Source organism: Cavia porcellus, unplaced genomic scaffold, assembly GCF_034190915.1.
Source record: "Cavia porcellus strain 051 isolate PalLab524CR breed Dunkin Hartley unplaced genomic scaffold, mCavPor4.1 scaffold_3, whole genome shotgun sequence".
Classification (NCBI taxonomy): Eukaryota; Metazoa; Chordata; class Mammalia; order Rodentia; family Caviidae; genus Cavia; species Cavia porcellus.
Genome location: NW_026947486.1, coordinates 30,009,874 through 30,025,533, shown reverse-complemented (window position 1 = coordinate 30,025,533; position 15,660 = coordinate 30,009,874). Strand labels below are relative to the sequence as shown.

Genomic DNA, 15,660 nt, shown 5'->3' with positions numbered 1-15,660 from the left:
AATTCTGAGAAATAGGGTTCTAAATACTAGCAAAAAGCTATTTGCAATAGGTAATTTATAAGCATAAACCCAGGAATTAAACTAAAAAAAAAGAAAAGAAAATGAGAAGATATTTAAATAAGATGTAATGCCAGACATCCAGTTCACCAAAGGCCAACTTAGAGGGCAATGAGGTAGGATGTTCCAAAAGTCACTCACTTGACCTCTCTTCAGTGGTAACAACAAAACGAATGGCGGTTTAGGAAAAAATCAAATTAAAAGTAATTTCTCAAATAACTACAGATATAGTGACCACAACAAAAAACATGCTTAGTGACTCTAGAGTAGATACAGGTAAAAAAATAGAGGGGCTTAGGAAAATGATGGAAACCATGAATGGTCAACATAGGAATGAAACAGAATTCATAAAACAGACTCAATCAGATATACAGAAAACTAAAAATTCCATTGAAAGTACCCACAGAAGAATAAAACAATGTGAGGACAAACACTCAGACACAGAAGACAAAGCTTACAATTAGAGATCATGAAAAGAAAGGTTTTTTAAAAATAGCAAGGGGCCATGAGAAATGAATCCAGCAGCTGCTAGATGATACAAAGAATAACATAAAATCGATTGGAGTCAATGAAAAAGTAGGAAATAGCACAAATAATATATATATATATATATATATATATATATATATATATATATATAAAAACTTGTTCACAGATGTCATGGAAGAAAACTTCCCTGGCAGGGAAAAAGAATTTGACCATTTAGCCATGATCGAAAAAAAAAAAAAAAATCTACAGCAAGAAGATTCCAGAAATTCAACACAAGAAAGGAATATTAAAACCTTTTAGAGAAGAGAAACATATCAACCATGAATGAAAGCCCATCAGAATCATAGCCGACTTGCCAACACAAATTCTCAAGGAGAGTATGGAGTGAAGTATTTCAAGCCCTAAAAACAACAACCTCCAACCCAGACTCATGTACCCAGTAAAACTATCATCTTTCAAATATAATGTGGTCTGATGTATCCACTAAAACTATCTTTCAAATGTAATGGGGTCTAAATCAACACATTTAAAACCTACATTGGGTATAAATTTTTTATAATACAGCGTGGTGTGTATACATGTGTATGAGCATGTGCAAATGTGCGTGTCTGTGAGACAGAGAAAGAGGAACAGAGAGAAACAGATGAAGAAGTTAAGAGGCAAGAAACAATATAACAGATATAGAGACAGATCTAAGAGAAAAAAAGCAGGAATAGTGACACAATCAGAAACACAGATATAAAAGCAAAAAGAATAAAAGACAGTAAGAAAGACACAAAGTGAAAGTGAATGATAGAAATAGAAAGAATAAAACAGCAAGACAGCAAAAGACATAGACAGATAAAGTTGGAGGTGGGAGAGAATATGGTAACAATAGAGAAATAGACAAATTGAAGGTAATAATGAAACCCAGTGGGAAGCTTATGATACATTATTTAAAAATGCTGTGCTGTTGCTTGTGTCCTTACCTTCCTGTTTTCCGGGAAGCTGTTTCAAAGAACCTGGTCCTAGAAGCCACCCTGCAAAGAGAAGCCAGTTCAGTCTCATAAACTGTTCTGGAATACAAGGGAGAACGAAGGGCAAATAAAACAGACAGGTGTCTCTGAACCATATGGGTTACCAATGCTAGGTCCTGACTTTGTTGGCAGAGGGTATGGGTCTCAGGAGCAATGCAGTATCAGAATAGGAAATGCCCCAGAGTCCATAGGCAAAGCTACAGATAACATCCTTCCCTCCCAGTTGGTCCAGAATGGTCTCAAAACTTGTTGCCCATTCAGGATTTTCTTCAGGAGAAATAAGTGAAAACAGTTCAAATTTGTTTGCTTGTTTCAAAGTGTAAGTTTTGGCATTTTATAAATATATTAGCTAATTAGTTAAAGCTGTAGGGGCTTTGTCCCTTTTCCAGTGTTAGAATTATGGAAAACAAGAGATGCATGAAAAAGAAAGATCAGGAGGCAGTATGCAAAGAAAGGGTCCCAGTCACTGACTGATGAGAAGTCAACCAGACTAGCTGTAAACATCAAGGCTGGTCCCTGAGCGCTGCTGTAGTCCCATGCTAGTGTTTCTTCCCTGATTTCTTGGTTTGCAGCTCAGCCTTAGGGAGGCCTGCCAGATGTCAGCTCAGCTTCTACCCTGTGACAAGCTCTCTGGAGAACTTGAGTCATTCTGGAAGATTTTAAAAAATTGTACTCTTTGCTAAAAAAAAGAAAAACCTCAAGCACAAGTACGATGAAAAAAAATGTACTCATTAAATTATTTTAAAACCAGTATCAATAACAAGGAAATAAAAAAGAAATTTCCAGAACCAAGTAGGCTAAAAACAGAAAGTAAGTTTATCACTTTACAAGGAAACTAAAAAGAATGGGGCCCCTAGGAGGTACTAAGGTTCAAAATCTTTTGAGAGGATCTTTCGACCTTTAGTATCAAGTGGAATACTCCCAACAGGCCTGGCTATGCATTGTATCCAGATGCTGAGGTGAATAATGCCCCAGGGTTGTGCACTTAGCAGATTCAGATAGTGATTTTGAAGGCATTCCTGGTGGCCTATGATAGACCTGAGGTCAAGTTTAAGAACAATGCTACTTACACAGATGATGGGATTTCCCCTGCATTGCCAACCACAATCTCTGGCTTTGATTCAGGCTTTTGGGGAGTTGTTGCCCGACAAGGAGGGTCTGGGGGCCTTACTGGGGGGCGGATGATGGTTGGTTTTTCTCCTGGAGGCCGCACTTTGCTGAAATTGTCAGCATCCCCTGGAAGAGAATACACCACCAGGGACTTAAATAGTTAGCCAAAAGGAACACTACTCATGAGCCAATATTGGAGTTACCTGGGCTACCTGTGTTGGCCGCCACTTCTCCTTGGTCATTAACAAATGTCCTTTTTTTGGTCATTCTAGCAGTTGTCCCTTTAGAAAGTCTGTTTGAGCCCCAGCTCTGGAACTTCATATGCCTTAGGTTATCATATAAATTTCCTAAATCTCAGTTTCCTCAGTTATATAACCAAGATTAATATTCCATTATTTGACTGAGATATTGAGGGAATTAAAGTAGGTAATAACATGTTTAGTACAAGCCAGTCATATAGCAGCTGCTATAATGGATGATGCATTTGAATTTGATATATGTAACGTCACTGAAATACCAGTCTTCACTTAGGCCTAACTCATCTAACTTACATTACTGCTTCTACATCTCTCATTTCTGAGTCATTTGGTACAAAAAAAATATAAATATTTTTTAAAAAAATGATTCTGGCAGAATTCTGGTGAAACAGATATATATTTCCAATGGCACTAAAAACTGGGTTCACTCTATCTAGTTATTCATCAAGCATTCCAGAACAACGTGAATGAAATACAAAATCACATATATGAGACAGTGTATACTTGCTGGTCCTGTAATTCTGTTGTGAAAGACAGACTCAAAGGACTTAATTCACAAAAAAGAAATAAAAACCAGCTGGCACAAACCTGTGCATCTTGACAGCAAAAAGTGATATAATCACAAAGACTAACCAAACAGTTTAATTCTTACAAGCATTTAACCAACACATATTATACTATACATATACTGACAAGGATTTGGACAAGGTCAGAACAAAAATATACATATAAATAGGAAGCAAAAGAAGTGCACAAAAAGGGCTCATAGCTTAATGAATATTGAAGTTTAGGTATGTGCAACTACGTATTAGTAGATCCTGATATCTGTTTAACTGTTTCATCAGATCTTGATGTTCATTCTAGTTTTTCCATAAAAATGTTTAAAGAAAACACAAAACATATTAACAGAACTTGCATGATTCTGCTGTATAATTTTCCTTAATCATTCGTATGCTTTTTCCTCAACTTCAAGACCAAAATTCATGGCACAAAGATCAAGCTCCTTAACATTAATTCAAGACAGTCCATGAGGTGGCCACAATTCACCATCTCTGGACCTTATCTACCAGATATACTCTATCAAACTGTTTTTCTCACTCTCTGATCAAGGCGAGCCACTGATTCTTACTTTTTTTTTTTTATTTAAAGGAGAAAAAAACCTAAAACAGTATAAGGGTACAAGTAATACAGAATTTTTTTAAAAAAGCAAGAAATCACTAGTTAATAGATTACATATTGTCAGCTTAGAAATACTTGTTCAATTTACAAGATTAAAGCATACAAAGTGGACATTCAAACAGTGAGACTACAAACAGTTGTGTTCAATGATCCAACAAAAGCTTAGTAATATGGTCATCTATCTTAACACACCTAAACACACTTGCAGTTGTATCCTTTAGAGCACTTTTTTTTTCTCTCTTTTTTACAACAACATTTACACATTTTGGGATTTATTACTCCCATAGTTCTTATTACTTTTTTTTGGAAGAGAATAAAACCAAATATGACAAAGCAGAGCAGTCAGTCAAAACAAAGGATGGACATAGTACATGATGTAAAAACAGAATACAAGGTAATCAACAGTGGTTACCATAATGCCTCTTGGTACCTTAAAAAGAATTGCCTATTTCATTAGGTATAATAGAATTGAACAAAACAGTCCAGAACAAAACCAATAAAACCTAAACATTGGAGACATTATAGGACTTCAAAAGAAGATAATAGTCAAACCAGAATGGGCATCATAGTGAATTTTATTGCCTTCAAAGTAGTTGCCTATACCTTCAAACTTGATACTATCAAACAGAACGGAACAGAGTAAAATCAGTCAAAACAAGATGGTGGGAACAATACAGGGCTTCAAATCAAGTTAATAGAAAATCAAAAAAGTTACCATAATATATCCTGCTAATTTTTAAAATATTTTCCCTTAATTAAAAAATAATAATAAAAATAAATTAACAATTGTTTTTAAAAAAAGGGGGAGACTGAGATAAAAGAGGACATACCAACATAACAATACAGGTCAAAGCATAACAATTTCAGCAACCTAGTGCTTCACCACAAGATAACCCGACTTAATAGTAGTTACCATAGTGTTTCTTTCCTTGAAATATTTGAGTATAACTTCATATACTATGGCTTCAAACATATCAAGGCAGTGTGAAACCATTCAATAGGATGAAAGTATTACAGGGTATTTAGAACCAGCTAACGGAAAACGAACAATAGTTTTTATATTATCTTTTTGCCTATAAAAATATTTGTTTATACTATCACATATAATAAAATCCAGTAAGACAACATGATAAAACCAAGGAGACAGAAGAACAACAGTTTTGACCCTTACTTTTTAATATGCTAGAGAAAGTACAGAGTCTGGCACTGTATAGATCTAGCTTCTCATTCTATTTACAAACTATGACACTCTGGACAGTTACTTCACCTTTTTGATTATCATTACCTCATCTTGGAAATGAGCATAATGTGACCCCCACAGATGAATGTAAGAGCTAAATGAGATGCATTATAGACCATACCTAGCACATAGGTAAGTGTAACATTGTGTTCTTTCTTTTTCCTTACACATGCTCCTGATCTCATGTCACTTCCATTGTAACCATCACTCAAGATTCAGCTCAAACCTTACTCCCTGAATATTCTGGCAGGCATACATAACTTCCAAACATGCAAATGTTCATGAAGTGCTTACATATTGGTCTGCATGTATGCTTTTTAATTCATCCACCTAGCCATTCTGGTGAGACAGGTATAAAGAGAGATAATAGTAATACAGTGTGACTGGTTATCTAGAGAAGAAACAAAGAAAACATTACTCATTCTTATACATATAAATTCTCTCTCCCTACCTAGTCTGTATCTTACATTTCTGGACATGTCATGCTCCTTTAGCGCTTGGGTGGAAATACAGAATTACACTAAAAATTTAATAATCTATTTTTCTAGTAAACTTCATATAATCTTAGGAAACTAAGGTTCAGAAAGGTAAAGCAATTCACTCACAAACATGTGGCTAGATAAGTAATAGAGTGAGGAATGAAATTCAAATCTCTGGTTTCCATATCCACCACCTTCCCCAGGGTCTGCTGTTTTCTTGTTATTACTGATAGTATAAAATTGTCAATAATACTGGTAAAAAGCAGTAACAGCAAATACATTTTTATTGAATATCTGTTCTGTTTCACATACTGTAGTATCATAATTAGGACTTTGTATACATGTTTGTTAATTAATATTGTCCATAATTCTGAAGAATCCTACTATGCTTTTTCTACTCCAAGATAAGAAGTTGTGGTTCATAGTTCATTAGCAACAGAACCAGGCCCATCTGATTGCTGAAGTCCATGCAATCCAAACTACCAGTGGTTTTTAACCCTGGCTTCACATTGGGAATATGCAAAAAGCTTTAAAATTATGTAACACCTGGAATCCAACTACAGAGCTCCTAACTGGGTGGCATCAGTACATGGGTAGAGTCAATGCTCCCTAAGTGATGTTATGTATACCCAAGACTGAGAACCGCTAAGCTATAGCAGACAGCTTCCTCGGTGCAGCTCATAGATTATCTGAGCTGACAGTACTGCCTCATTTCTGCTGGTTACTGAACTAAGAGTCAGTCAGAAAGGATACATTATACTGTTAGGGCCAGAAAACAATTCTACCTGAAACCATGACCATTCCAGGGCTATCGTTTCTTCAATGAGTGAACCAGGTGACATGTATCAAAGATGAACACCATTCATACCCAACTTACAGCCACATACTAATGGCTATTAATCTAGGGCCTTAGACAACAAAAATCATTAACCCTATATTCCTAGGATGCCATTTATTTGTAGCTCCAACTTGATGATTCATTACAAGTCAAGTTTAGAAATAACTCAAAAAGTTTTCTTGGCTGTAAGACCCCAGTGTTATTCTTTCTTGCCTCTAATTTGTCTCAGTCCAAGTTATGTTACAATGTCAAAATAGCAAGATGGGGATGGAAGAGTATTAGAAGTATGAGTCAAGAAACATGGATTCCAGTCTTTGTACTAAAACTAATTTGTGTGATCTTCACTAGATCACTTCCCTACCTGTACAACATGGGGGTTGGACTGTTTCCAAGATAAGTCAGTCTATAATCTGTATCTCTCTGAGCTGACTTTTATATGCTGCTTTTAAAGTACCCCGGAAACCACACAAAACAATCTCTTCATATCACTCTCAAACTCTCTATTTTTCTACCTGTCACTCTCTGTCTGTCTGTCTCTCTCCCTGAAGTAGATTTAGAAATCATGGATTCATGTTACCTGAAGAATACACCCAAAAATGTTTAACCTGGCATTCACTAGTCTTTTCCTTTTGGCATCAACTTCTCTTTCTGATCTAACTTTCCATCATTCTTCACAATCCTACAGTCCAGACAAACAGTATTACTTATTACTTTATGTACATATGTTACAATTAATCATCCTTTCAAGATACTCTTTATTCTATTCCCACATGCCCAAATTTGCATCATCTTAAATGCCATGTCTCTTTGGAAGGCTAAGATGCTCCAAGACCCTTTCACTCCTAAGGCAATGATCATTATGTACTTTGAATCCTGTATTGTGGCTCTTTTTTCATGGCCGTATCTCTATTAGAATGGGAGCAACTCAAGAGCAAGGTTCAAGTGGGATTCATCTCATATTTGCAAGGGACCCAAATAAGTGGCTTTGCATGTAACTGGCAGATATTCAACAAATATTTACTGAGTAAAGAAAAATGTAGTTCAGTTTATTAGAAGGCCAGTGGAGAAAGCTTTCCCATTTTAGGTTTCCAGCTGGACTACATGTGACATACACACACAAATATGATATCCCCAAGCTTGAGGGCTATTCTGAATTCTAAATAGAAAGATATTTAATATACTGGGAGTTTTATGAGAGTTTTCATGCCCAATCTTATGCTTTGAAAAGGAATGTACAAAAATGATCTGAACAAGTCCTTGAAAGGTCTTAAAACTAATTAGGGGAGGGAATTTGTATTCATGGGAAACAAGTGTAAACACTATAATTCAACATCCATATAAGAGAGCCAAACTTGGGTACACAAATACGTTAGGTAAGAAAAAGCTCCCTGGGCCAGATTGTGAGAAAGCTTTGAGGAAGAATTAAGCCTTGAGCATGACCCAGGAGAAAGGTTAAGAGTCATTCCTTGCCCCTTTCTTCAACAATGGCTTGCTTCTTTCTGGGTATCCAGCATAGTCCAGAACAGGCTAAATATAGTATTGGCCTCTTTTCTATCATTGGCATTTTAGGTTTGAAGCTTTTCATTGGTTCTAGTATACAGGCAAGTAGACACCCCATCTCTCATGCCTGTCATTTTCTAAAGGGCTATTACTAGGAACTCTCCTACTTCTCAAACTTCTTTTATATCAGTAGATGCTTTGTATACCTCATTTAACTTAATTCTCAAAGGGCTTTTGCTTGAAATCCCTATTTACAGTAAGGAAATCAGGAATAAAGAAGTAAAACTGCCCTAAAGGAAGTTGTGTAGGTATTAACAGTCTCTTTAAAAATAGAACAAATACCATTCACTAAGCACTCACAGTGTGCCAGGCATACAGATGTCTCCTATCATTGTAATGGCAATTAAATGGGCACACTTATCCTTCTACAATTGAAAAAAATTAAGTCTCAGAGAGGTTTTGACTTGCCTGATGTTCCAAAGTTAGGAATAAGAAGAGTCAGGATTCAAACTCTTATCTGGGAGACTTCAGAGCCTTAGGATTTAGACATTAAGTTTCTTTAGCCTATGGCCTTTCTATCTGTTGAAAGGAAATAGTGTTTCCTTTCAACTTCTTCTTAATCTTCATTAATAACCTGGTTTATACTACAAATTTGATCTCTTTTTTCAGTCTAGTCTGTAACCTCTTTTCCCTATTCTCTGTCAAATGACAGTAACCAAAGAATCCTAAGAATTTGAAGATTTCTTGGGACCCAGTAGTCACAAGTCTTTATCCTTAAGCAACTTTCTTTACCCACCCTTACACCCATCCTTACACTCAATATTGTGGCACAGAGTAAGGGGATGTTGTTTCCACTTGTAGATTTCTCCAGTCTTGTACAATGATATATTTGATTCTATGACAGTCCTCTATACTCATCTTATCCATTAATTACCCTTGTGTAACAATCTGGAGTTGGACTCCAAGAAAGGCAGAGAATGAATAGCCAAGGAGTAGATTATGAAAGCATAATCAGTCCAAACAAGAAAGTGTGGATAATGGCCAGCAACGCCCATTATTGCAAGAGCTTGTCTGTTCCTTATACTTTTAAAGTAGATGTTAATGTCACTCAGCATTAGTCATCCCAGTGAAAAATTGATGGCCCTATGAATAAGCAAGATCTTTCAAGTATCCTTTCTTCAAATCCAGGAGCACTCCACCAGATACAGTCATCTCTCTCTAACCAAGACCAAGGAAAAGACTGAAGGAGGGCTCTAAGTCACAGTTCACAGGATTCATTGTGTACTATGCTCTCCACTTTAATTTCACTGCCTCAGGCAAACTATAAGGTTCTTTACCACATACTCCTACTGGATTTATTCTTACTCTACTGCAATATGGATTACACTGGGTGGACCTAGTTGCCTGCATAAACTTTTAGAAGGTAAGACCTTGGTCTTTGAGTTACATCCTTCCTATCACATATTTCTGTCTGAATAAATGAGCAACTGCATTTAAGTCGGTGAGTTGCAGTCCTCCCACAATTCATTCTCCAAAGGAAAGTCCTAGACCCCTCTATCATAACTATATACTTGTCTTCTGCAAAGCCCGGACAGGTGAGAGGCAATAACATCAAATAAAGGAACAAGGGGGCTTGTGTCAACTTGAGAAGTTTAGAAATTTAACTAAGAGACTCAGCAGGAAGCCAGGGCTCTTACTTTGTAAATATCCTCCACCTGTGCAAGAGGAGGGCACAGAGGTGGTGTGAGTACTACACTGTCCCTGGTTGGGGTAGACTACTTACAATATAAAGGAGTAGCATAGGTTTTTTCCCCTTTTTGCTCTGGTTGCTTTTGCTTGATGCTGCCTTGAAGAGTTGCCCTGGTGCCATGCCACCCTGCCTTGGAGGCACCCTCCACAAATAGTGAGCTAAATAAACGTTTCCTTACTTCATTTTGAGTGCTGGGTATTTTGTTTCAGCAATGAGAGAAAAGTAACTGACACAGAATTTGGTACCAGAGAAGTGGGGTCATTGTTGTAACTATACCTGACCATGTGGTTCAAGAGCCTTTGGGAATGGCTTGTTGTTTAGAAAGTTTAGACTAAAGATTCAGTGATGTTGCCTGATAGAGTAGTACTGGAATGCCTAATGCTGTTCTGTATGGAAAATTCTGGTCAGAGCTTAGAAGATTAGAAGGCTAATAGAAATCCTACTGGTAAAGACCAGGCTTGGGAGGTTTCTGCTTGGAAGAAGGACTGCATTGGTTATTGGACTCCAGATGATATGTATTATGGTTGGCAGAAAGTTTGTCTGCATTTGCATGTGTCAAGAGAATTTGCCTGAGACTAAGTAAGATTAAGGGCAGCAGACTAACTAATAAGGCAGAAAAAATTTCAAGGCAGTCAAAAGTTGAACCTGTGGCATGGCTACTGTTGGGGGCTTTTCACCAGATTTATGTTGAGAATCAAGAGAAAAAACCCCAACGGGATGATTTAAAGTGTTGTGAGTTTGACCAGAAAGGAAGCTCCAAAACAGCTGGAGTGCAAAAATAGAGTTGAGAAAAATCTCCATTGTTGAAAAAGAACAGGAGAATAGAAAAGATGGCCTGGAGGCATCACGGGAGGAGGCAGTGGGTCTGCACCCTTTGCACCCTCAAAGCTGCAAAAGACTTTGCTTGGAGGAGAAAGCCACAGAGCACCATGTTCCAGAATGGTAGCAGCAGCTGTACCAGGTTCCAGAACGACAGCAGCATGGAGAATTTGTTCCTTGCAATCAGGTTCAGAATCCCAGTGATCCAGGCACTCAACCCTACAACTAAGAGAGGGGAATCCCTGGCTATGGATCCAACTGGCAGCAGACCTAGGCATCATCCATGTGGTACTGATTTTATGTGCATATAGAATGCAAAAGTTCTGAGGTTAAGAAGGCTTCTATCTAAATTCTAAAATGCCTGAGAGGCCAAGCAGTACGTCCCTGTGAGGGCAATGTGTGAAGATATGAGTGTGAAGCCAAAGGTATACTGGAGACTTCAGAAGTTTGGAAAAACCAGGAACATTGGTCATCTAAGGAAAGCTGCAAGGAAAGCGCAAAGTGGACCTAAGAGAAAACCTGTAGGAGCTACAACCATCAGAAGTGCCATAGGGGTAGAACCACACAAGCCCTTTAGAGCTCTCAAGTTGCCACAGATTGCTGCAGATGCTGGATGGGCAACTACAGGCCTTAACATTTGCCCTGCAGGATTGTGGACTTACTTTGGTCCCAATCGTTTGTATTTCTGTTTTTAAGTTTTTGAATGGGAATGCTTACCTTTTTCCATTGCATGTTGGAAGTGTTTAACTCTGTTTTTATTTACACAGGGACTTGTAGCTAAGGTTTACCTTACATCTCAGAGGAGACTTGGGAACTGAACTTTTAAGCACTGTGGGAACTGTTAAGACTTTGGCAATTTTTGCAGATGGACTAAATATCTTTTGCATAAGGAATGTGTATTAGTCCTGGAGGAGGGCAAGGGTGAATGTTATGGCTCTAATGTAATATAATGTTGATAGACTTAATACTGGTTCTTAAGGATTGTTAAGCTTATTTTATAATGTTCAAATTGTAAAATGGTAAGAATAAGCATGCCATTGTTATCTTGAGACCTGTTTAGAGAAATGGATCTGCTTGCCAAGTTGACAAGGGGTGGACTGCTATTGTTGATATACTGTGTCAACTTGAGAAGTTTAGAAATTTACCTAAGAGACTCAGCAGGGATCCAGGGCTCTTACTTTGTAAATATCCTCAGCTTGTGCAAGAGCAGGGTACAGAGGTGGTCTGGACACTGCACTGGCCCTGGGTGGGGGCAACCTGCTTACAATGTAAGGGAGAAGAGGCTTGTTTTTTACCTCTTTTCTCTTGTTGCTTTTGCTGGCTGCTGTCTTGAAGAGTTGCCCTGGTGCCATGCCACCATGCCCTCGAGCCAGTTGACTATGGACTGAAACCTCCACAAACAGTGAGCTAAATAAACCTCTCTTTTCCCCTCATTTTGAGTGTCAGGTATTTTGTCCCAACATTGAGAGAAACGTATCCAAGACAAACCCCTCAAAAGTGAGTACTGTATCTCTTAGAAAGAATAGAAAGAGAATGCAGCTAAACAAACAAACAAAAAACCCAATATGGTATTAAGTACAATCCTAATCTTGGACCAAAGAAGCACTGATACAAGCCTGATCTCATTTTACCTCACAACTTGAGTGATTCTGAGCAAGTTGTTTCATGTCTCTGAGCCTCAGTTTTTTCACTCATGAAATGGGAAGAAAGACTATCTTACAGGCCTGTCACAAGGATTAGATGCAAAGGAAGAAGAAAAAGTATCCAAATCCATGTCTAGAACAGAAAAAATATCTTGATAAAACTGTATCAGCAAACACTATTAATTCTATTGTTAAATCCACTGTCATTGAAAGTAATTTAAAATGCACCATGTCTTTGCTATTTTTAATTGATGAGAAAAAAATGCTGAAACTATCAAGTTCCTTCGAATGTTGGATCACTGCAAGGGGTAAAGATGAGGGCACAAAATAGTAGCACATTTGGATCATTAAGGCTGTGAAGTATCCTGAACAATATGCTAAAGTAGAGTGATAAATGTGAGATGCAGAGTGGATCAGCAGTGACTGCCTCCTCCTTCTAATACTGTCATTCAGGCTGTTGGCTGACACTTGGGCAAACAACTGTCATCTATGGCACAAAGTCAGAGCTATTTGCAGCTTTTATTTAATTGATAACCTTTTTTGATGTCCAGGAATATCCTACAGAGCAGTAGCCAAAATGAGGAGGAAGAGAGGGAAGAAGAAACTAGGAAGAGGAGTGAGCATAGTTGAAAGAAAACAACTATAACAGAGTTTTGGCTTATCCTACACAAAGGCCAAAACCAACTCAGTTCTGATTTCTGTAGCGAAGGCTGGAGGCCAGGACCTTTGAAAAAAGCTGCATCATGCCAGCCTGCTATTAACTGATGTAAGACAGAAAGCAAAGATTGATAATGCTCTCAGATTTAGATAGTCTGGCAGATACTAGATAAGACAGACAGGTACTGAACATTAACTAACACCACTGGATCACAGCAACTGCTGCCAGCAGCACAGGGGACAGGACTGTGTAGAACAGGGAAAAAATGCTGCTGGGATTGAACTTTGCAGCAGAAAATGGTGAAGGCAGAACTGACAGGGTGGGCAGTTACTATGTGTGCTGAGCTGACAGGATTTGACTGATCTCAAAGTTTGGTGATAGGCAAGACAAATTTACCGTGATAAATATAAGTGGAGTGACACAACTTTCCACTAGCCTTATGTGAAGGTCAGTATATGACTTTTAAAGTGAAGCAGATATGTACATGGAAACCTGGCCTTTCTTGGCTGCTTCTCAGAAAAGGCAAATTTTAGAGAAAGGGGGAAAGAATTAATATTATATTTTGAATATTGCTTAAATACCAGATATTGTTATTCCTTTTAATCCCAGTAATAACTCTGTAAGAGTTGTTTCTCTCATGTTATAGATATGGAAACAAATGTACAAAGAGGTTAATTAACTCTAATCACATAAATATATCAGGGGATCAAGCCAGAGCATTCAGTGTCAGTTATTTCATGGAAATTTTACTGGATCTGACACAGAATAGAATTCTTACTAAATTATGTGTCAAAATCCATGGTTGAAAATTTCCCCTAGCCTCAAAATTAGAAGAGCTGTGCTTTACCTGAACAATGTGAGTGCTTTTCTTCTGAGAACTTAGAATTTTGTTTTCTCTAAAACGTTTGGAACCAACTCTGTGGTGGTATCCCAGCAAGTATATAAGACTTCATGGCAGACATTTTGCATTCTAGCTTCATTTGTGCCATTTTCCTACTATCTTCCCCTTTCCTACCCACTCTAGGATTTGTATTTTCTACTTACATTCTAGAATCTTAGGCAATGGTTGGCAAACATTTTTTGTATTGTGTCATATCATTAATATTTAAAGCGTTGCAAGCCATACGGTTTATGTTGCTCCAATTCCATTATGTTGCTGTAAAGTGAAAACAGCCTTATATGGTATGTTAAAGAAATGGTATGCTTAGGTTAATAACACAAATTTGAACTTTTATAATTTTCATGTATCATGAAATATCACTTTGTTTTATTTTCTCAAACATTTAAAATATAAAAAGAGTCAATGGACCCAGTATAGCCCATATTGCATAGCTTTGTTCTAATCACAAGTCACATTGCATGTCTTTTTCATTCCTGTGTCCTCAGCATGTCGAATGGGGTCAGGCACACACTCAGTACTTAATAAACAGTTGTAAAATACGCTATGTTTACTATTTTAAATGTTTTTACATTTGGTTATACTGTGAAATGCCTTAATCATTTTAGAACAGGACAGCATATAAACATGTAATGTGGCAAGCCACCTGCCCTCCAGGGAAAGAAAAGTCAGTGTCTCCTGAGAATCGGCCATGCTAGGACTTGGTGGACCAACCAAGAAATCAACTAGCCAGCCTTCCTGGTAATCTGTGCAAGTCGCTCACGTTCCAGGGAGATAAAAGTCAGATAGTTCCCCCTGTGAGCCCTACTGGTTTGCAGGCTGAGAATCAAACACCATCTATATACCCCATCACCACCACAAACAGGTGGAAAGTTCCAAAGTCAGCCTGAGTTGATAGCAACTAAGACACATAAAACAACTAAATGCTTGCATTGTTTGGTTGATTATGCAGGCCTGGGAACAGTGGTCTGAGCATCTCTTGGGAGGATGACAGCATGCAATAGAGCAAATATGGGGGATTCTTTTCTACCTTGTCTTTGAAGTCCAATATTGTTTTCACTATTTTGCTTTGTTCTGATTAGCTGTTTTGCATTATTCAATATTCTGTTTTGATTGGTTTTATAGTGTTTTGTTTTCAGTTTGATTTTGCTGTACCTGATGAAATGGATAACTATTGAGAAGGTAACAAGATATACTATGGTAGCTATTATTGTTTTCCCAGTATCCTGCTTTGAAGTTATGTACCAATTTCACTGCATTTGTTTTGATTGGCTTTGGTCTGTCTTGTTTTGTTGGATTTTATTGTCTTTAAAATAAAAAAATAATGCATATGTTTAGAATATCATATAGCTACAAAGTAGAAAAGTCAGAATTTGGATTGAAGCCTGTCCAAGACCCAAGTTCATATTCTTCCCATTATACTATATTATCTTTACAGAATTATATCCTTCAAAACTTCCTTCTGGATCAACCACAACCCCTTGATGAGTCTTCATGTACACAGCCAATGAAATTCAACATCCTGAATCTGTAATAATTTCAAAAGTCTGGAGTTTTGGAGGAGATGGACCCTTTTGTCCTTATTCCCAAATTGGAAACAGACTAAGAAAATAATAATTTATAAATTCAAAGATTCTTATCAGAAGGTAAAGTGGTAGGCCTTTGTGGAAAGAACACAAACTTTGTTCCCTGCCAGATGTGGTAAGATTTAGATCCCCACTCTGCTA

General features: G+C 37.5%; 1 protein-coding gene across 10 annotated transcripts in view; it reads right to left on the bottom strand.

The window, feature by feature from the left end:
- Nucleotides 1-15,660, bottom strand: part of Ophn1 (oligophrenin 1) — a 514,511-nt gene that overhangs the window by 97,333 nt on the left and 401,518 nt on the right. For all 10 annotated transcript variants that reach the window (NM_001173097.2, XM_063245538.1, XM_063245535.1 and 7 more), the window contains 2 exon segments: nt 1,515-1,565; nt 2,633-2,798. In NM_001173097.2, coding sequence (NP_001166568.2) covers nt 1,515-1,565; nt 2,633-2,798 — 217 coding nt within the window.